The 23,178-nt window shown below is 35.1% G+C and overlaps 1 protein-coding gene and 1 long non-coding RNA gene across 3 annotated transcripts in view; one reads left to right on the forward strand and one right to left on the reverse strand.

The window, feature by feature from the left end:
• LOC150100096 (uncharacterized) overlaps positions 1-23,178 on the forward strand; it is a 384,171-nt gene that overhangs the window by 163,527 nt on the left and 197,466 nt on the right. For both annotated transcript variants that reach the window (XM_090402894.1, XM_090402895.1), the window contains exon 4: positions 10,718-11,222. In XM_090402894.1, coding sequence (XP_090259020.1) covers positions 10,718-11,222 — 505 coding nt within the window. The remainder of the gene's footprint in view (positions 1-10,717; positions 11,223-23,178) is intronic.
• The window catches only part of LOC150100097 (uncharacterized), a 142,459-nt gene that overhangs the window by 91,590 nt on the left and 27,691 nt on the right, over positions 1-23,178 (reverse strand). The window lies entirely within an intron of this gene.

The following is a 23,178-nucleotide window of genomic DNA, read 5'->3' on the forward strand; positions in this document are numbered from 1 at the left end:
TATCTCGCTAATCCGAACTAATAAAAACCGTGCTTGTTCGGATTAGCAAAAAGTTCGGATTAGTGAATTTCCCCAAGAGACAACAATAACTAGCATTTAAGACAAAAACTAATCAGATTCTAATGGTACATCAATTTAATTCTGTAAATAAATGAAGTAACTGATAGAAAAAATACTACTGTACTGTAATGTAAAACTTTAAAAATAATACAGTACACAAGTTTATTTTAGTAAAAAATTTAGTTTGTATGTACCTGTATTGTCGAAGATTCTGATTTAATAAAATTGCGTAGTTCAGTACATAACTTAATTTGCGTAAAAAATATCACTTTCATGTACACAACACAAAAAAAGTTTCACAAAATAATACAAAGAAAAGTTTTTTTATTTCTTTGTAAAAAAGTCACTGATTTTCTTTTGCTTCTTGGAAGCTGAACTTTTTTTGAATGCTTCTTCTCGGAGCTGCATTAGCAATAAAATTTTGTGGAATGGCGTATCATTCTGCTTAACCCCTTGTATACATATTGAAACTGTCAACTGCCTCTTTATGTTTTACCTTTTTTTTCCAAGTTCTTTATCATTATCATCATCTTCTAATTCATTCTGTAGTGTCATATTTATAATTTCAGCATCTGATTTGATTCCGAATTCACTTTCGGATCTACCTGTAATCCATTCAGTAAAATCTCTTTGTGAAATTTCAACATTCGGATTTATATTTTTAACCAAATTACGCACGTTTTGAATTTCCTCTTTTTGTGTATCACCATAGTTATACTGTACTTAATAATAATAAAATAAATAATAATATTTAAAATAATAATTATTAAATAGAAATAATAGTACAAAAAATAATAATACGTAATGAATAAAACTTTTTTTTTTCAAACTGCAGTTCGGATTAGCGAGATACCACTGTATATGAAAATCAGTGATTAATAGAATAAAACTATGATAACAGGCAGGAAAATTGAAAACATGAAGTGAATTCTTATTCTGAGTAGTAAACTTATAGCAACATTTCAGCTATTTGGGCATGAAATTTAGTGAAGATGATAAACTAAATATGGATATAAATAACACTCATGTAATGGTGACTCAATTGAATAAAACTTATATAGAGCCAGAGCAGCAAGCTAGTGACATACAAGAGTTTTTAAACAAACTTTCACACATTGATTTTGGTTAGAAATACAACAGTTGATCGATGACTGGAGACCACATATATGAGGATTCTGATGACATTCATGGAAGAACATTTAAAAACAATTAATGATGTGACTGTAGACAAGTGGTTCCCAACCTTTTTCCACTTGTGTATCCCTTTTAAACCCATTTCTATAAATTATATCCCCTTGTTTTTAAATACTGACACTTTTGTTCAGTGCCTATCTTAATGTAAAATAATGGAAATGAGGTTTTTCTGCCATTACTGATGATTTTTCGTGTACCGCTGAATGGCCCAGCACGTATCCCCGTGGGTATGCGTACAACCGGTTGGGAACTGATGATGTAGACAATAAAAGTAGATTTTATAATAGTTTTCATCTGTAGTGACAACTGAACCTAGAGTTTTTTTCTTTTTTTTTTGCTTATATGTATTGTAGGTATAATTTTATTTTGCTTAATTTTGTTACTAAAACTGAAACCAAAATTGAAATAACCTCACAAATTTTAATTATCAAATTTTATTCAAGTTCATCAAGCCAGAGAGAGAGAATTTTTATTATTTTGTGAATAAAAATAGCACTAGTTATGTAAAAAAATCTGAGTGTGCTAACTTTTGGCACGCTCAGATTGATGGTGATGAAGACTTGTGAAACAAACTATTTTTGGTTTATGCAGATATATAATTTCATTTTGCCTCATTTTATTACTATAAATGGTCTGATTGAAACTGAAACGACTTTGTAAATTTTACCAAAGATCTTAAATACCAAATTTTATTAGACTCTAATCTCCAATTCAAATTGTTTTGTCATATTATTATGGGTGATTTTAATTGTGACACTACAAATTGGAATGAATATATGGTATTTGGGAAGAAGGAAAACGAATTCCTCTAGTTCTTGAAAGACAACTATCTCAGGCATTACGAAAAGAAGGGCATGCAAAGATCGAGAGTTTTAGATCTGATCATTTCATTAAAGTTTTTTGCAAAGTACAAATGAGGTTTCACACTTTCCTCCTGTAAGTGAGAGTGATCATGAAGTGATCACATGGGTTGTGACTAGCCATATGAAGATTTCTGTGAGGAAAGGTTATATGTGGAACTATACGGGTGGTGATTATGACAGGCTTAGGAGATAGCTTGGAGCTATAGCATGGAATCAGGAGTTGAGTGGTAAGGAAATCACTGTTTCTTAGGAACTGATAAAGAAATACATAACAGTATCAATGTGTGAATGTATTCCAAAGATCAAAAGGCTGAATAAAGTAGGTAGACAAGATGGTCACTAAACTGAAGCAGATGGGATTGGATTGATAGACTAGTGAGCCGGATAGGTGACTGGCTTCAGATAGGTATCAGCAAGTTGTGTGTGTGTGGTGAGGGAAAGGGCACTATCTTGAAAGAAGAAAGTCACTAGTAATGCCAGGGATCTGTTTTGGGACCATTATTTAATTTGTTATTAATGATTTTGGGATAGGTTTAACTGGATATACAACTGTCTGCAATGATGCAAAAACTGGGGAGAGCGATGAGGAATCAAGCAGATGTGGTGGCCTTATAGGAGAACTTGAATAGATTGTATTAGTGGGCAACAGTATGGAACTGTCAGTTTAGTGTTGCAAAGTGTAAGGTTCTGAAATTTGGCAAGCAACAATGGGATGCAAAGTACACCATTGGCAGAGAGATTTTGGAGGAAGATGAGAAGATAAGACACCAGACCTTGGAGTGGACAAGGATCTAAGTTCAGAGGCCACATTGCACAAATTGTGAAGGCATCACATCAGATTATGGCAATGATGCAGGAGACCCGAACTTGTAGAAATAAAGAGGTTCTAGTTCAATTGTATAAGGCCTTGATCAGGTGAAATCTGTGTATGATAATCCATACCTCATATAGATTATCATACACAGATTTGGTACCCTGGTTTTCATGGTGATGACGATATATTGGAAAGGGTCCAGAGAAGACTGACTAAGGTCATAACTGGTCTTTGGGATATGAGAACATATTGAGAGGATGCAGTTTGCAAAGCCTTGTGAATCGGAGGAAGATAGTGGATGTTATTGAGACATTTATCGGTAAAGGATTGTTACCAGGTTAATATGGAAGAAATTTTTTGTAGAATGGGGGAATGGGGGTAGAACAAGGGAACATGCCTGGAGCTCTATAAGGAGGGTGTGAGAAGGGGGCATAAGGAGTAGATTCTCTGTATGGTTGGTCAGTAGAATGTGTTGCCATACATTATGGTGAATGCAGATATATTGGATGAGTTTAAATCATGGTTTGATGGACACTGTGTGTAACAGTGTTTGCTTTCCGTAATGAGTCTTTTGACTCCATTTAGGTCTGGTGTTAATGATAATTCTAGTGTTCATCCTGAATTCGAATTTTATTAAATTCTATCCAGCCATAGATAAGCTATGCCACATATAACATAGAAACATTTTGTCTTTTTTTTTGTCTCTGTAAATGTGTGGTTGAAACAAAAAACTCAAATTTATATAGGGATCTCAAATACTAAATTTCATTAATAATCTGTCCAGCCAGAGCTGAACGGATTGTTATAAATTTGGTGCATTCATAAGTGTTAGTTTGTGTGCAATAACACCAGTCAAACAGGTGTCTATGCATTTTGCAAAATGCAGCTAATGAAGATATTAGAAAAAAATTAGCATTATTAATATTTACGCATGCAGAAACAGATCTCATCTCAGACAGCATAGTCACTTAGACTAAGAGCTGAAAGATTAACAATATACGTGTGTCTAAAGAAAAAAATGACAGGAAGGAGCCCAGAAGATAGATACAATGCTGCTTTAGAAGTTAGAAGGATAAAAGCTGATCAAATTAGAGAAAAACAAAGAAGAATAACAGGCAAGTTTAGAAGAAATTAATAAACTAGTAATGCCATAAATAATGGCATTACTAGTTTATAAGTTATATATAGCATAGCTTATCTATGGCTGGATAGAATTTAATAAAATTGGAATTCAGGATGAACACTAGAGTTATCATTAAACTACTTAAGTAACATTAGAAAATGATGACTAAATGAGGCAACCAATAATGAAACAAAGAAAATAAAGAAGGGACTGTAACAGTGAATTGCAATAAAGAAAAGAGAAAAGCTATTAGGAACTTGAAATGTGAAAGGTAGCTGCACAACTGATATTTGGGTTTACTTAATACTAAGATGTGAAGCTGCTTTCCAAAATTTAATTTTTGTAGACATTTGTAACTGAAAAGTTACAGTTGCTGTTTTTGTTGATGGTAAAAAGTTAGTTTATTCTAGATTAAAAATCAGATATAGCAATGCCATCTTGGCTTTCCTTACTCTAATTACTTGTATAGGGCAGTTCATCTTATCTGAACAGTCTACTGTGTTTGTGTGTGCATGTTGTCTAGTATATCTGTTGTGCAAAGAAAAAACTTCTGGAAGGAAAAAAACCACTAGATGAAGCTAAGTAGCACAACATCTTGAAAAGTTCTCACGAATCTTTCTAGTATCTGAGAGAGGATCTACACACCTGTCTTTCCAACCACAGAGTACACAATGTTCGGACTATGCTACAGCGACACTTTCCAAATATAGCAATACGATGGTGATTTAATTTTGAATGAGCATTTCATGATTTCTTATAGCAAATAAGAAATCATGAAAAACTAAGTATCTGTAGATAAAAATATCTTTTCCTCCTCAGGATATCAGAACTGTGATAACCATACTTCAGGTTTATCATCTATTGTGGTAAGAGGAAACGTTTTTTTTTTTTGAGACAAAAAAAAGAAAAAAATATTAATTAGAACCTAAATTCATTAATTATTTTTACAATATAAAATAATTAGAAGATTAAAAAAAAAAATCCATTAGCTTTAATTTTAGCGTTAGTGAAAAATTTTCATTTCTCAGAGTAAATGCTTACTATTTTATTCACAATTGGTATTGCTCTCATGCACTTGTCAAGTAATAGTTTCTAAACTATTTCTGCAATCTTCAAAATGGTCATTCAGTTATCTTAATGTTCCAATCCCAACAGTATATAATTTCTGAATCCTTATCATCATAAAATTTCTTCCGGGGATCCATTCCAGCTCTCTGCAACTATTTATATTCAGTTTAGAATTTAAAAAAAAAAAAAAAGCAAAAGGAAAAAAATTCTAAACAGTTTTTATTATTATCCCATGGTATTATTACACCAGATCATAGAGGTCAAATTCATGTATTTTATACAGCACATTTTCTGGGTTGTTATAAAGTTCACATTTGGAAATATTCATACAATTTAGTAAATGATTGGCAATGCTTCCTCGATCTTACAGATTTTGCAGACTTTTATGCCATTGCTAAACTTGATTGGTCTTGTGTGGCCAGTCTTGAGGCAAGAGATCATGGTAGTGGTACAACGATTAAACTTGGAGTTGATGGTAGCTCCTGGTTTTTCTGCTGAATACCAGTGGTGAGTCATGTCCTGGAGAATCGTTCTTTTTATGTTTTCTTTTTGAGTGATTTTAAAAAGATTGAAATCTGTGGTATCACTGGATGTTGCAGCCATTTTTGCTACTTCATCTGGAGTTTCATTTCCCTTTAATCCCACCTAGGATGGGATCCATTGGAAAATTATTTCGGAATCCTTATGTAGTTTGTTTATGTGTTTTCCTATGCCTCTAAGTATTTCTTGATGGCTAGTGTAGCAGTTCTTAATAGCTTGAAGGGCTGCTAAGGAATCTGTGAAAAATATAAACTCCTTTGGGTTTTGTTTATCCAAATGTTGCAGCACTGTGTTAATGGCTATTAATTCTGCATGGTATGAGTTGCATCCAATACTGTTAGTTGTTTTTAGTTCTATATTTTGAGAACCATAGATGAGTACGCCACTCTCAGAATTGCCATTTGGATTTTTGGAGCCATCTGTGTAGATCTTTATTGAGTCAGGTCCATATTCCATTATTTTTGAAAGAGCTAATGATCTCAAGATTTCAGGGTTTTCACAGACAACCGGGTGTTTTTATGTGCATCATAAAGAACTAATATCCCTTTGTCCATCATAATCAGAACAGTATTCTTAACAAGGGTATATTTCTTTATCCCCCCATTTTCTTTCTATCCTATGGGTAACTTCTGAAGTTACTATTTGATAAGCTATTCTTACTCTGTCTTAATTGTATTCTCTGAATTTTCTCCATAGCTCTGATATTACTTAGGATGATCTAATTTTTATGGATAGGGAGATAGAGAAAATTGAGAAGGGAAGAGGGGGGAGACTATTTTGTAGTATGATCTGGAAAATGAGTAGCTGGATATCATATGAATGTGTTGAAACAAAGGGACTGAAAAATTGCTTCTTTTTAGCTTATATAAACATTATTAAAACAGCATCCTAACTGTAATTCTTTGAAAACCCTGTTTTACAGAGGATTGGGGAGAGGAGGAAAAAACAACTTTGCAGGCACCATGAAGGTACTTGGAGGGGAATGGTTAAATTGGAATGAGACCCACCAAAGATCTCAAGATTATTGAAATCTCACTGCAGTAATGATTATGAATTTAAAACACTTGTATGATACAGCCCAGGGAGGGGGCCAAGGGGCCCTGGCCCCCCCAAAAAAGAAAAATGAAATAAACACTAGAAAATTTTCCAAAAATCTTTTCCTAATTAAAATTGATTTTTTTAAATTAATGTTGTGTCTTCTATTTCTATACTATTTGTCATGTATTGGTGATCACTGCAGATGCTGAGTCATAGGTCATATGCAATGCGTAGTGTGTATTCATAAATCGTCTACTCAACTCGGTCTCCCCTCCCCCTCCAAGATTAAATCTTGAGTGCTCGGGCCCCCCTCCAAGATGAAATCCTGAGTGCACCACTGATACAGCCCCTTCCAAATTTTTACAAAAATGAATGACCATGTTTAACATCTTTTGTTCTTACTTTTCATTTCATTTTTTAGTCTATTAAAAACAATAAAAAAACCCAATTTTTTTATTCATTTTTGCGTTTATAAACATGTTCACATTTTAAATAAGAATCACTGAGCATTTTTTTTTATTCTCTCATCAGCTTTAATATGTGCTATTTCAATTTCAATCATGTACACAAACAATTCAGCTATGCATTCACACATTTATTTGATATGGAAATTTACATGAAAATGTTCATTTTCCTAGTTAAGTCAGAATGTTATACATCTAATTCAGTCTAGTAAAGATGATTTCATTAGTTGACAGGACATTAAGCTTCAATGATAAGAAGCCAAAGAGGTCACAGTGATTTTCAGAATTAGGAGAGTGGTAGAGACAGCACATGAATGATGCATAATGGGCAAACAAATCTTGAGTTAGGGAAGGTCAAAAAGAGGAAATTGAAGATTTAGCATCCTCTGGCAAGGAATATTAGCCTGCACAAAAGCATGTATGCCACCTTGTGGCATAAGAAGTTATATAAAGTGTAATTTGTATGCTTAAGGTGGACTGATTGTTGTTATAGCTGCAATTTGGTGTTCAGTCAAAAACAAAAGTTCAGGTGTCTGCAATTGATAGTGATAATTTAAGTTGGTATTTATGCTGTGAATGTTGAAGAGATTTTTTTATAAGGTTTTCTATGTTTTTTAATATTTGTTATAGTGGCACTATTAGAGGGAGTTTTTTTTAAATGTATTATTATTATTACTATTATTATTACGTGACACCTCCAAAGAGTCCAAAGACCCATCAAGGGAGGGCGCCCACTCCACAGCTCACAATCTCCACCACTCAATCCACCAACTACAGTGAACCGTAACTACCATCATCATCTCCACCAGCGCCATCTACTGCTTACCATCACTAGTATTTTCAGAGACTATTACAAACATCCATGCCCACAGCAGGATTCAAACATAGCCTTTTGGCTGGAGAGCAGATACACTAACCACTCGGCCAACCAAGCCAGCAAATTTCAACAACACTATTATTATTATTATTATTTTCGGGCTACTCCAGGGAGTCCTTAGATTCATCGAGGGAGGCCCTAAACATCATGTCCACACAACTATACGACATTCTCACAGTATCTATCATACCTTGCCTTGAACTCGCTCACTGTCATAGCACCCACAACAGACTCTGGCAGCTTATTCCACTCATTTACCACTCTAAAAGTAAAGAACCCAGCTCTAACACCACTGCTAACCACACTCTTGCCCAGCTTCCATAGGTATCCCCTAGTTCTCCCACCACCAGTCCTGATCTCAAAAATATCCTCTGAATTAATCTTATAGAATCCTTTTAGCAATTTGAATGTCTCAATCATATCTCCCCTTCTCAATCCTATATTTATTTGATTTTCTTATCATGGTGGTTTTAGGAGTTAAATTCATATGCATTGTATGCTGATGAACCATTCTATATCTTCATTCAAGTCAAAGGTGTCAGAAACTCTTCTTAAGAAGAAGCAGCCACTGATTGTACTAAACAACTCATTGTAAAAGGTATGAATACTTTAGTAAAGTATGGGAAAATATATAGAAATAGTGGATATTAAAGATCCGTTATTTCAAAGCTGAATATATGTAGAAACGTTGGAAGTTTTGAAATTTTGACCAGAGAGCTTATGAGAATACAACCCTTGGCATTGGAGTTACTTAGCTAGTTACCTAAGTAGAACATGAACAATGGATTGATTTGAATTGATTGATTCAAATAAATCCATTGTTCACGTTCTACTTTGTAATTAACTATTGTCGCCACTGATGACGACCAATTCAGGCTGAAATATATGGCTTTAAATAAATAGTATTACTTATTCCTTGTGTTTTTTCGTGTTAATTGAAGAAAATTAACAATTCAGTGCAATTAGTGTATCTAGGATGAGAAAACAGGTTGTTGATTTCTTTTTCTATAGCAAAGTATACATTTTGGATATTGGCTGTTCAAATGTACTTAAAATTTATCAAATGCATTTAAGCTATGAGACCAAATAATAATAACAGATCATCTACAAAATGACCAGACTGCTGGTTTGTATGTAGCAGTGTTGAGTACTTGGTTTTCTAGAAATCGGTGTGTGTGGGGGGGGGGGGGGGAGAAGAGGAAGCACTACCTTTTCATGGGAAGGGAAAATATATAAACAGCTAGCTGGGACTGCAATGGGCTACACCCTCTAACCAATCTCTATATGGAACTACTAGAAAACCAAGTCTTAACCACACACATAAACCAAGTGTGGTGGTTATGCTACATAGATGATGTGTGTGTTATTTGGTCTCATAAAATACTCTTCACTACAGAAGTAGTTTGTGTTTAGTAATGTTAGTAGCCAAGCTAGAAACTAGTGTTTCTAGGAAGGGAAAACAACTGTTTTCTTTATACTACCCTGTACAGTGGTGCACCCAGAGGGAGGGCCAAGGGGCCCAGGCACTCCCCAAAGAAAAGGAAAAAACACTAGGAAAATTTTTCCAAAAATCTTTTCCTAATTAAAATTCATTTTTTTTATTTATGTTGTGTGTTACTTATGAATTAGCGATCACTGCAGATGCTCAGTTATAGGTCGTATGCGATGTGTAGCGTGTATTCGCAAAACGTCTACTCAATTTGGCCCACCCCAAAGGTTAAATCCTGAGCACTCGGCCCCCTCCAAGATTAAATCCTGAGTACGCCACCGACCCTGTACATCCCCTGATGATACCTATCAGGAATTAGATGATGATGATGTACTGACTACATAACTATATAACATATCTGAATTGAACATAAATGATTTTGTGTCATTTTTTGGAAGAAAGTTATTTGAAAAAATGGCATTTAGCTTATATTCATTATTATAAAATAAATTAGTATTATATGTTAATGAATTGGTTCTCATATATAATTTATTTTTTAATGCTGGAAAAACGCGAGGTCACTTTATATTTGCAGTGTAAGTATACACTTGATGTTACTGTTCTTTTTATTTATTTTTTAATCATGATGTGAGCTCTAAAGAGGCTAGTGTTATTATTATACTAGAGATATATTAGCTTTAATCATTTTAAAGTTGTTCATGTTTTATTCCATTAAGTTTACTGAAATTACATTTAGTTGGCAGGCCTGGTCATGTTATTTGTAATTTTTGCATTATATGCTATGGATTAAAAACTTGTAATTATAGCCATTAATTATATAATAGATCAGATTTATATATGGAGTGGTTGTTGTGAACTGTCTTAGCTTATTTAGACCTCTTGGATGAAAAATCCTCATCAACTCTCATTATAGCAAACTTTGAGACTAGATTAATTGTTTGCTATAGTGAATTTCCATTAGCGTGATACTGTGCTTATGGGAAGGAACTGTAATTCATTCTGAGAAATCTAAATGCTTATCTAATAAGCATTTAGATTTCTCAGAATTTTGATGAATTATGAAATGTTTGAAATGCTTATTGTTGGAAATGTTTTATACAAAAAAGAAGTTACTTCTGTGTGGCCATCTCATTTAAAAAAATTATTAAAGATGAACTGTTTCTAAAAATAAATTTTAAAAAAATCATAAAGAATTCTAAGTTTTTTTTTTATTTAATGTTCAATAGGATAGTGGCCCCAACGTTATTCTGGAACATCAGCCAGATGTCTTGGTGGAATTATCTCATATTGACATCAATGGATTGGTTCCTGTGGCAGAAGAGGATGAAATTCAGCAGTTCAGTGATCCTAGTTTGGAACTGGAGAAAATTTTGGTTGATTTGGGAGGAGCAAAAGTGGAGGATATTACTATTGTAAATCAAAATGATACTATAAATAGTACAAAATGTACAGAAGACCAAATCTTTGTGCGAAGACTAAAAGTGAAACAAGAAAATACAAACAGTGATTGTTGTTACTCAACTGCCTTGCCTCAAGAATCTCAGTGTTTTATGTCCTGTACATCTAGTAGTGATACTGCTTGTTTTACAGACATATCCACATTGAATAATGCTCATTCAACAACTGTTGTTACTTCCTCATCACAGCCATGTCCAGGTGCTACAACATCTCTTGTGTCATCGAGCCTTGGACCAAGGGAATCTCTAATGATTAAGGAAGAGCCAAGATCAGGTAAAATTAAAATTTTTTAATTCTTCATATCCAGTAATAACAGAATTTTGTGAAAGGCTATTTCATAAAAAAAAAAAAAAGTATAAACATAATAACAAAAAAAAAAAAAAAAAGAATCTGTGAAATTCATTTAATGAATTTTAGTGATTTTTTTGTCAAAAAACAGAGAAGCAGGTCTCAATATGTCATGTACTAAGAATTCATTAATTATATAAACAGCTAGGCTATTTTAGAGTAGTCTTCCAGAACACAAGGCTTAGTCTGAAAGTTACACAAGTAATGTCCTTTGTGCTGAGTTTATTGTTAGTTGGGATGATTGGGAAATGAGGATAGAAAAGAGAAAGAAAAAAAGAAGGGGAAATGAAAAAGACAGTGAAAAAGTTGAGCATGGGGGAGATGGTAAAAGACAAAAATTTATTTATTTATTTTAACCTTGTGACCAGTTTCAATTCATCTTTATATTATGTTAATTTTGTCTGTTATATCTAACAGCAATAACTGAGAATTTGTGATTTACAAAAAGGTAAAAGGTAGTGATTAAGTAAGCAATTTCGAAGCTGTTACTACTCTATTCAGTTTGGCAATGAAAGAGCTTGTTAAATATATGTTGTGCCAAGTCTCATAATTCTAGCTGAAGACATTATACACTGGTATCCAAACCCTAAGGATGAACACTATTTCTGAAGATTACAACTGTAAATTTAGATGAATCAGCTTGTGGCAATCTGTATCAATCAGAAAGCGGGTATACATTCAAATTTTCGAACTGTGTGCAAAGATATCACGTGATAGCACTCAAACAGGATAAAAGGTCCTTTATCCACAGCTCATCGCAGAGCACATTTTCCGTGGTGTTGTGACAAGACACCAAACAGCTAATGTACTCTTAACAGATAGGAGTCATTTTAGTCTTTCCTCCAATTCTAGATGACACTTGATCTGGTGTGAAAGTGGTACTGCTTACCACTAAGTGAATTGTGTTTGAAGGAAGTGCGTTTTGTGAAACTTGGATGTCTTGTAATGTCACAAATACATCATTTAGATGATTTCATGTGGAGAAGAATTATTGGAAGGCTTGAAGAAGGCTGCAGAATTACTGAGATTGCCAGAGAGTGTGGAATCTCACAGAGCATTGTATCCAGACTCTAGGCAGCGTTTCAAACCAATGGAACATGTTCCAAATGTTTGCTAAGAGATCACCCTCACCCCTACCACAGAGCATAAAGACAGATATTTGGTTATAACAGCAAAATGTAATCAACGCACAATGGCAGGTCAGCTTGCAAGTTGGCTCCATTCAAGCACTGGTACATAGATATCTCGACAAACTGTGGCAAGATATCTGCAACAAGTATGCCTATATGCTGAAAGGTCTGTAGTCTGCATCCCTTTATCCACAGCTAATCGCAGAGCACATTTTCCGTGGTGTTGTGACAAGACACCAAACAGCTAATGTACTCTTATTAGCTGTTTGGTGTTCCTCCAATTCTAGATGACACTTCATCTGGTGTGAAAGTGGTACTGCTTACCATTGCAAGAATGTTCTTGAAAGGGCATTATGCTTAATGGCCACACCGAGCTACAAGTGCCAGAAAAAAGGGACTATGAGTGGTGAACTATACTGCAATGAAGTTCTTCAATGTCATATTTGAATGTTCCATGGTACTGTAGGCAAAGAATTCATTTTTATGGATGACATTGCGACACTACATCGTACACGAGCAGTGGAGATATTTCTGGAGATAGAAGATATTAATCGAATCGAGTGGCCAGCAAGCTCCCCCAGATCCCAACCCCACAGAACACATTTGGAACGCGTTCTGTGGGGGTTGAGATCTGGGGATGCACTGCTGCTTGAAATTCCTTTTCAGAAAACAAACAAGGCCTTATCCTTGCTCTGAAGGAGGAGTGAGCCAGTTTACCTCAAGAACTCCTGAATCGCTTGGTGCTAAGCATGGTACGTATGATGTTGTGAGAGCTGCATTGTAGTTCGGGGTGGACATATTTTCTATACTGAAATGTCTCTCCACATTGTTAGGAATTAATGTACAGTGCTTACAGAAATCTATGTCCTTAGGAAATTTGTAACTTTTGCCAAAAACTTATTGCAATTTAATTTGTACAAAATTTTCAACACATTTTTTGTGTAATATAATTTATTAGTATGCTGGCAATAAATTTATTTCCACATTTGGCTGTAGTCATGAAAATTTTTTCATATACAGGTAAAAATGTAGTTTGTCCTTAGCTTTTGGACACCAGTGTATGTGGATAATGGGGACCAATAACTGACCACTATATTCTGTATAAACTCAGTTAGTATAACCTATTAAATAAATATGAAGGAATACAATGTAAATGTACTTATGATACTGAAAGTGACACTCATACCTGGTGTGCTTTTCTTTTAATTTTTTATAAAACAACATGTGCTGGTACTCGTTCGTTGCAAACAGGAAAATTTTTAAATTAAAATGATATGAAAATAAAATTAAAAAATTATCTACTGATATTTTTACTTCATAGTGTGATAATGTTTTTGGAATAAATACAGAATAAAATGTAGGACACATTTATGAAGCATAAATTTATTATATAGGTATATAAAAAAATAAGTAAAATGTACATGATAATTTTATGTAGCAAATAAATTACATACAGTACTATAAATGAAAGATGCCAAGAAGTTATATACTTGGTTTAATGCTTTATCTAGGTGTGAGTGGGCAGGGTTTATGCCTGAAGCGTTTTCGGGATTGGGGCAGATCATATGTGGAGGCTGGTGATCTCGCATCACTTTCCTTAGTGTCCCATGTTGCGGGGCACGTGTCCTTGTGGACATGTGTGGTGCTGTGCATTGTGGGAGGGGTCACATCCCGGACCAGTTTCGGCCTTTGTTGAGGTCTCGTCGGTGGGAGCCGGACCCAGAGGTGGTGCTAAGGTTGAAGTAATGCAGGAGTCATATTTCAATCTTTTTTCAACATTTTTTTTTACTTCAACCTTAGTGTTACCTCTTCTGGGTCTGGCTCCCATTGGTGGGGCCTCAGTGGGGTTGGGGCCAGTCTGGGCCTTCGCATAATGCATGGCATTTTGCATGTCTGCAGGGATGTGTGCTTTGTGTTGTGGGATGCTGGGGTGGGTGATGTGAGGTCACTGGCTTCTGTGTATGAGTTGACCCAGTCAACTCATACACAGAAGCCAATTTAAGGTGCTTCAGACGCAGACTTTATTTGCTTACACTTGGATAAAGCTGGCCTAGTTGGCCGAGTGGTTAGCATAAATTCCACCATGGGCATGGATGTTTGTGATTGTCTGTGGAAATGCTGATAGTGATGGTGTTGGTGTAGTTGGAGAGAAGAGAGTTGTAGAGTAGGTGCCCTCCCTTGATGAGTCTTTGGACTCCCTAGAGGTTATGTAATAATAATAATAATAATAATAAAATATAAAAAGTTTTATATAGCCAATATCTTAAGAACAGACAGAGAGAAAAATGTAGATTTTATTAAATAACTATGCTTATTTGCATACTAGGTAAATGTATAAAAAAAGTATTGAATATTACAAATTCTAAGTATACTGCATTCGTATGTCACATCACTGTTAATAAAGGTGCCAGCATATTGTACTGTTGTGTATTGTCCTAAAAAAAGTACTGTTTATACCTGTGGAAAAGTATATATAAATGGAATGATTTTAACTTGACTGGATTTTTAAAGGAAGAATCAAGGACTGTGACTTTCCTCCACACAGCTTTTCACAAATTTTTAATAAGGTGGAAGCAAATCCTTTATTCCTTGCTTAAACTTTGCTGTTTTGTCATTAAAAAAAAATAATAATCATTATTTGCAAAATAATCAACAATTTTATCAGCTTTTTCAAAAGCTACTCTTAGGCCATTCAATGTGAATCATCTCTCTTTGTGAATTCCAGTTCATCATCATCAGTTTTATTTTTATTTTTCCCATTGTTGCTTGATTTAATCATGCTAACTCCTTGTTATTGAATAGTTGAGAGTAAGAATCCAGTGAATTTATAACACTATGTTCCTGTTCCACCTCAGTAAATCTAGCAGTATTAGCAGGGTTGATGATTTCTTTATGTATAGCATTTATAGGCAAATTGTGCATATTCTGGGTATAAATTCTTCCAGCAGCCATTCATTAAATGCACTGAAATTTCATTCCAGTCCTACCAATTTTTTGACACAGTTCAAATTACTAAAGTCTCCTCAAAATCTTTTGTATATCATTTTTATTTTCCATGTAAATTTCTGCAATCAATTCATGTTTGTTCATGAGTTGCATAAGGCAGAAGAATCACTATATTAATATAGAACAGAAGTTCTTCAACAGAAAAAAATGTAGAATCACTACATACATTATCTTAAATATCCATTTGTATATCCAGAACAATTTTGAAACTGATGAAAAAAGACTTTCAACTAGAAATAAGCAGAGAAAGAAAAATTTGTTCCTTAAAAATGAAGCAACAAACTTTTCTTTCTTTCTCTCTCTCTTTAAATTCTCTGGTTGACTTTCATACATCTCTGTGTGCATGCTTAAAGCATTTTCCTTAATAAGAGCTGAGATTATGGAGGATTTTTTGGCCACATTACTAATCAATGTTCTATAATCTCCAGTGTATCCCAGCAAGTTTTACCTACTGGGATACACTGGCTTATACTGGGATATACTCAGCTTCATAATCTTTAGCATTCTCAAGAACAATATTCATTGTTTCTGGATTACATACCAAGAATTGGGCAACGTCTGTCACTTGCTTACCACTGCATATCTATTTTGACATCCAGTCCATAGCTTCCATGCTTTTTTTTTATGAACAAGAGCTGACCTACCAAATTGTTTAAGATATGTAGACATAAGTATAATAATACTATGGAAAATAAAATATAAAGCACTGTAAATCCAAGTGATGCGTTTTGATTCTCAACTAACTACAGAAAGAGAGAAACTGTGTGACTTAAGCAAGCGATATCGGGGTGGAGGAGGTTGCATTGGAAGTATGAAGAAGCACCAGGACTCAGGTTTAAGAAGACCCAATGTGTAGTGGGCACCACCTGTATATTGTTTATATTTTGCTTTCAGAAATGGATGAGCTGAAATGACCTATGCAATGTATACCAAAAACACAAGGAATAACATGTGAGCATGCACACCTGACTTTTTTTTTTTAAATTATTCACACACATCATTCTTACTCGTATTTGGATAACCTATTTCCTCAATGAAAAATAATCCCCTTTTTATGGTGGAATTATTTTTAGTTTGTTAGTTGGTAAAATAACTGCTTTCCTTTCTTTTTTAAAAACTTTTCGACCCATTTCTGAACTCTAATAAGCAAGGTAGTGGCTTCACACTGGGTGCAGAAATCCATCTTCTGCCTAAGTTTACTGCAAAGGCAGTAAGTTCAAATGCCTTACATTGGATTTGTAAGGCCTTACATGGATAGGTAAATGTTCTACACAAAATCATGTCTTGTTTAGTTTATAAGACATGTTAAAATATATATATATATATATATATATATCCCCAGGTAACCAGATCATGCTGCCATTGTAAACTAGACCTTGGAACATTAACCTGTAGGACTCTGAGCAGTGAAGCATGACTTGCTGAACTAACTGAAGAGCTAAAATGGGACATTCTTGGACTGTGTGAAGTCAGGCGTAATGGTGAAGAAATTCTTCGATTAAAAAATGGAGACATATTATATTATAGAGGCCAAGATAAGGAAAGAATCTGTGGAGCTGGATTCTTGATCAACAAAAAACTGACGAACAACATAATAGAATTTGAGAGTGTATCTGATCGAATAGCAAGTATTGTTCAAATCTTGAAAAGATACATTCTTAAGATCATCCAAGTCTATGCACCAACAATAAGTCATACTGATGAAGAAATTGAAGCCTTCTATCATGATGTATCCCAACTCTACAATAAAGGAAAACATCATTTCAGAATTGTAATGGGAGACTTTAATGCTAGAATTGGTATTCAACATTCCGATGAAAGCTCAATGGGAAATTTTGGATATGTGGCATGAGAGATGACAGAGGAGCAAGGTTAATAGAATTTGCAGAAAAAGAAAAAACCTGTATATCATGAATTCCTTTTTCAAGAAAAAAACACATAGAAAGTGGACATGGAAAAGTCCAAATGGAAAAACTAGTGAAATTGACTTTACCTCAGCAATAAGAAAAACATCTTTCAAGACTGTTCTGTTATAAACACCTTCAACGTTGGAAGCGACCATCATATGGTACGCAGTAAAATCCAAATAAACTGCCAGAAAGAAAGAAGAAAAATGTTTTGGAAATCAAAGCAAAACATAGATGCACACAAACTCAACATTAAAAAAGATATATTCCAACACGAACTAAACAACAGATTTAAACATCTTATTATAGATGACAATGCTGATCTATCAGAAAGTAATGGCATTATTATCCAAAACCTTCTACAATGCTCACTTGAAATAGCTGGTACCACAGAACAGAAACAAGACAAAATCTCTGAAGAAACGAAGAGAAATGAAACAATCAATTAACCTACAGAATAAAATTGAATACACGGAATTGTGAAAAACAATCAGAAAACGTATCACAGAAGAAATAAGAAAATTCAATTGTAAATTCATACAACAAACAATTGAAAACAACTATAGCCTCAAAAAAGCCAAACAGCAAACAGATGGTTGCAGTCAAACTACAAGAAGGGACCATCACCAGAGATAGATATGCTATAACAAAAGAAATTGAAGAATTCTACTTAATATTATACCAGGATGATGAATTAAATGAAGAAGACAACTACAACACAAGTAGTACCACAGACTCTACCAGAAGAAGTTACGCAGAGCATTCAAAGCTTCAAAAATGGGAAAGCTGCAGGTGAAGATGGAGTTATAGCTGAACTTCTAAAAACAGGAGGAGAAATAATCTACGAATTTTTAGCAAAACTATTTACTTTATGCCTGAAGAAAAATGATGTACCAACAACATGGAAGAAGGCTACCCTAATTCTGATACATAAAAATGGTGAGATAGAAGACTTGAACTACCAACCAATCAGTCTACTATTAGTAGTCTACAAAGTGTTTACAAAAGTCTTAGCTCATAGGCTTTGTGCGACTCTGGACCTAGCACAACCAAAAGAACAAGCAGGCTTTTGAAGGGACTTTAGTACAATGGACTATCTTCAAGTTGTACAGCAGACTATTGAACGGTGTAATGAGTATCAATTACCACTATGTCTTGGTTTTATTGACTAAGAGAAAGCCTTTGATTCACTTAAAACTTGTGCAATACTTAAAGCATTACGAAACCAACAAGTGGAGGAGCCCTACATCAGAACTATCAAATCAGCATACACCAATGCCACAGCAGCAATTCAGTTCAATGGAAACATCTCTAGTGTGAGAATACAGAAAGGTATAAGATAGGGTGACATAATATCTCCAAAATTATTCACAGCGTGCCTAGAAGAAATATTCAAACTTCTTGATTGGGAAGGGAAAGGTCTGAAGATAAATGGAAGATATTTAAGCCATTTACGCTTTGCAGATGACATAGTTATCTTTACTGCATATGAATTATAGACTTATATCCATGCGCTCCAAATTGCTATCAGAACAGCAGGCCTAAAGATAAACCTAAAGAGGACCCAAGTTATGTTCAATAGCTATGTCCAACCAGAAATAATAAAAATCAATAATGAGGGAATTAAACAAGTAGATCAATTACATATACTTAGGACAACAGATATCAATGGAACAAAATATCATGGATGAAATTAAAAGGTGCACGATGCTTGGGTGGAAAGCATTTGGAAAATTACATTCAATATTCAAAAGACAACTACCATTATGCCTGAAGAGAAAAGTTTTTAATCAGTGTATTCTTCCTATACTGACATATGGCTGTGAAACATGGACACTGAATGCAAAGGAAATTCAAAAATTAAGAACAACACAATTTAGTATGGAAAGAAGTATGCTTGGTATCACAAGATTGGATCACAAAAGGAATACATGGGTAAGAAATCAAACCAAAGTCTCTGACATCATAGGAAGAGTGAAACATCTTAAGTGGCAATGAGCTGGGCATATTGCTTGAAGACAAGATCAGCGATGGACAAAAGAAGTACTGGATTGGATTCCACAAGAGGAAAAATGACCACGATGCCACCTAAATTACAGTGGATTGATAATATCATCAGATTTGCAGGAGTGACATGGAAAAGGAGAGCCATGGACAGAGAGTTTTGGAGTAATCTTGGAAAAGCCTTCATCCAGCAGTGGATCGATGATACACACACACACACACACACACACACACACACACACACACACACACACACACACACACACACACACACACACACACACAGGGTGGTTCAAAATTCCATGCACAAACTTTGAGGAGAGGTAGAGAACATCAAAATCAATCATATTCGCATCAGAAAGCAGGACTGGAAATGCCACTGGAAGGTACTAACAGGAACACAAAGATACAGAAATAACACAAGGCAGCAAGTAGTGTAAAAAAACTTTATTAGGCGTAACTGAACAGTTCAATCAGGTGCTCAAAGTTACGACCATTAGCAGTGATGTATGCCTGACACTGACAACGCATTGATTGCTTACATTTTTAAAAATACCCGGAGTTTCCCAGATATTAGCAGCATTGATGGCGATTCTTGCCACGAGGTCCATGTCAGAGGCAACAGGCATTTCGTACACCATGGCTTTAAGGATTCCCCACAGAAAGAAATCAATGCTCAATAAATCAGGTGAGCATGCGATGGGTCCACCATGCCCAATCCATCAAGCTCCCAAAGGATCTGCCCAAATACTGATGCACAGAAATGCCAAAATGGGCTGGAGCCCCCATCGTGTTGGAACCACATCTGCCAACGCACAGTCATTGGAACATTGTTCAGTAAATCCAGCAGAACTTCTTCCAGAAAGGTTCGATACTTCTGGGAGTCCAGTCAGGGTGGTAACAGGTATGGGCTGACTAAACAGTCAGCAACAATACCTGCCCATACATTAATGCTGAAGCGTTGTTGTGCAGCATGTGATCACACAGCGTGTGGGTTCTCATGGGCCCACACATGAGAATTGTGGTGATTGAAGACCCCTTTGCAGGTAAATGAAGCTTCATCTGTGAACAAAACACAAGTTGGAAAACCCGGGTCTACGGCACTTTTCTGCAGAAACCACTGCACAAATTCCACACGTCGAGGATAATCTTTGGCCATCAGTAACTGGACCCGTTGCAGATGAAATGGATGCAAGGACTCAGAGTGCAAAAAGCGCAATACACTGGATCGAGATACTCCTATAGCAGAGGCAATGGCACATGTGCTTCTTGTCTCTGGATTATTGCCCATCGCATGCAACATCTCTTCTTCCACGGTGGGATTTCGTGTCGATCGTGGCCGCCCACTATCATGCCTGAAATCCCTGAATGATCCATAGTCACACAAATTCTGATGCAAATGCACAAACATTTGGTGATGCAGTACACATCTTTTTGGGTACCTTTTGCGATACACTCATACAGCAGCTCATCCATTACTATCAGCTAACTCGTAAACGAGGTGCATGCCTGCCATCTCAGCGGTCGTAAAACGACGCATGTTCTTCATATGACATTGTAAGCTTGAATGAGGAAGCCCCAATTGCTCACCTGGAGCGCTGGCGAACAGCGCCACCTGTCACTTTCAGGTGGCGTTTCTGGTCATGCTTTCCTATGTGAATTAAGTTGATTTTGATGTTCTCTACCTCCCCTCAAAGTTTGTACATGGAATTTTGAACCACCCTGTATATAAGTATGTAGACTTTGCCAGTTCACAGACAGATGAATAAGAGTTTGTAAGACTGAAAACCAGAATAAGATATTAACAGTTACTTTAATAAAAAATGCAATGTTTCATCCTAATTACAAAAGATTACATCGCTAATACAAAAAGTTTCCTTGGTATACTTGAGAAAAAAACTACACCTTGTTGATATACTTCAAATTAGATTGGATATTAATTTATGGCAGAGTGTGCCTTCCATTCTCTACAAACAAGCAGACTAAATTTATGAATATCATAAAATCAAACTGATTAGGAAATTTAATAGCTTAATGTCAGAGAAAATAAGGATGATAAGATCTCTCAATCAGCTTTTCATAGAGTAAACAGTTATTGCAAAATAGCAAAACAAGTTGTTCTTAGCAAAGGCTTTAACTTTGCAGTCTTTCCCCCAAAAAAAGTACCTAAAGAACTTACTGAGCTACCTCTGTCTTAAGAGAGAGATTTCATTGGCTTGATTTAAATCAGTATGTGCTATAAATTTAGCAAAACCTCCAACTGACAACTTTACATCTTTAGAACAAGTTGCTCTCAAAAATCTGAAAAAACAATTCTGTAATTCTACCAGAAGATAGTGAAAATACTATATTTATTCTTGACTACAAAATTAGACAGCTTCTTAATATTGACACATAACTCTATTATAGATCATGACCCTACTAGAGAGCTTCAAAATTGCACTAACAGCTTTCTACAAACAACCTATGAGTTTAACAGAAATTTCATATTAGCTCTCTGATCTCTTTATCCTCTTCCTCCATGCTTATCTGGGACTTCCAAAATTCATAAGGAAGGTTATTACCTTTATGCCAATAGTAGAAGGGATAGATTCTCTGACATACCCTGTTGCCAAATATCTAGCTAAATTACTAAAGGGCCTGACAGGACAATCACTGTCCTTTGTTAAAAACATTTCTGAGCATTTTGTTTCCCTCATCAGTAACATAGTCCTTGATGAACATGACATTTTAGCAAGCTTTGATACAGTAAATCTGTTTGCCAAAATTCTTACCAAGGATCTCCTTGTCCTGCTACAAGATAAATTCTCAAAGGTTATAGCACTCCTTCAACATTGTATCTCCTCTGGAAAAAGTATGTATTATGGAAAAGGTATGTTGATGATACAGTAGTCCCCCCCCCATCCATGGGGGATGTGTTCCAAGACACCCCATGGATGGTACTGAACCTATATATATATATATATACTATGTTTTTTCCTATACATACATACCTATGATAAAGTTTAATTTATAAATTAGGCACACTAAGAGATTAACAACAATAACTAATAATAAAATAAAACAATTATAACAACATATTGTAATAAAGTTATCTGAATGTGAATGGAATCTTAGCAACCTCAGCATGTGTGTAGCTTTCTCCACCTTTGCAAAGAGTTGCCCTGGTGTTGGAACTACCTCTGGGATCAGCCGAATTGTCTATTACTAAAAGAAAGAGCCATACAGCTTCATTTTGGTGATGTAAAATTATATAGGCAAAGTGGATATTAGATCCAACATTATTTCAAAGTCGAATGTTTGTAGAAACTATGAAAGTTTCGTAAGTTGACCCGAGAGCTTATGAGAATACAATCAACGACATCCCCGAGTATTGCACTACCTACTTGACTTAAGTACTAAGGTAACTCAGGGATACTGATGATTGTATTTTCGTAAGCTCTCAGGTCAACTTAAGAAACTTTCATAGTTTCTACAAACATTCGACTTTGAAATAATGTTGGATCTAATATCCACTTTTCCAAATTATAAATTATTAATTCCAGAATTTTCCATTTAATATCTTCTGACTGGAGTTGATAAGGGGTGGGGGGGTGGGGGGACTACTGTATATTCTTAATCTGGAACCATGGACTATATTCATTTTTGAATTTCCATGAGTACCTCAGTAGACAACATCTTAACATAATATTTACCTACAAGTTGGAATCTAATGGTTCACCCCCATTGCTGGATCACTGATGAACTAAGGAATCTGGTAAATTAAAAGTCTCTATATTTGGAAAATGCATGCATAATGATAGATATCTACATGCCTCTTCACATTGTTAGACT

The sequence above is a fragment of the Typopeltis vanoorti genome, chromosome 13, assembly GCF_054136105.1.
Source record: "Typopeltis vanoorti isolate ZY-2024b chromosome 13, IOZ_Tvanoo_1.0, whole genome shotgun sequence".
Lineage (NCBI taxonomy): Eukaryota > Metazoa > Arthropoda > Arachnida > Uropygi > Thelyphonidae > Typopeltis > Typopeltis vanoorti.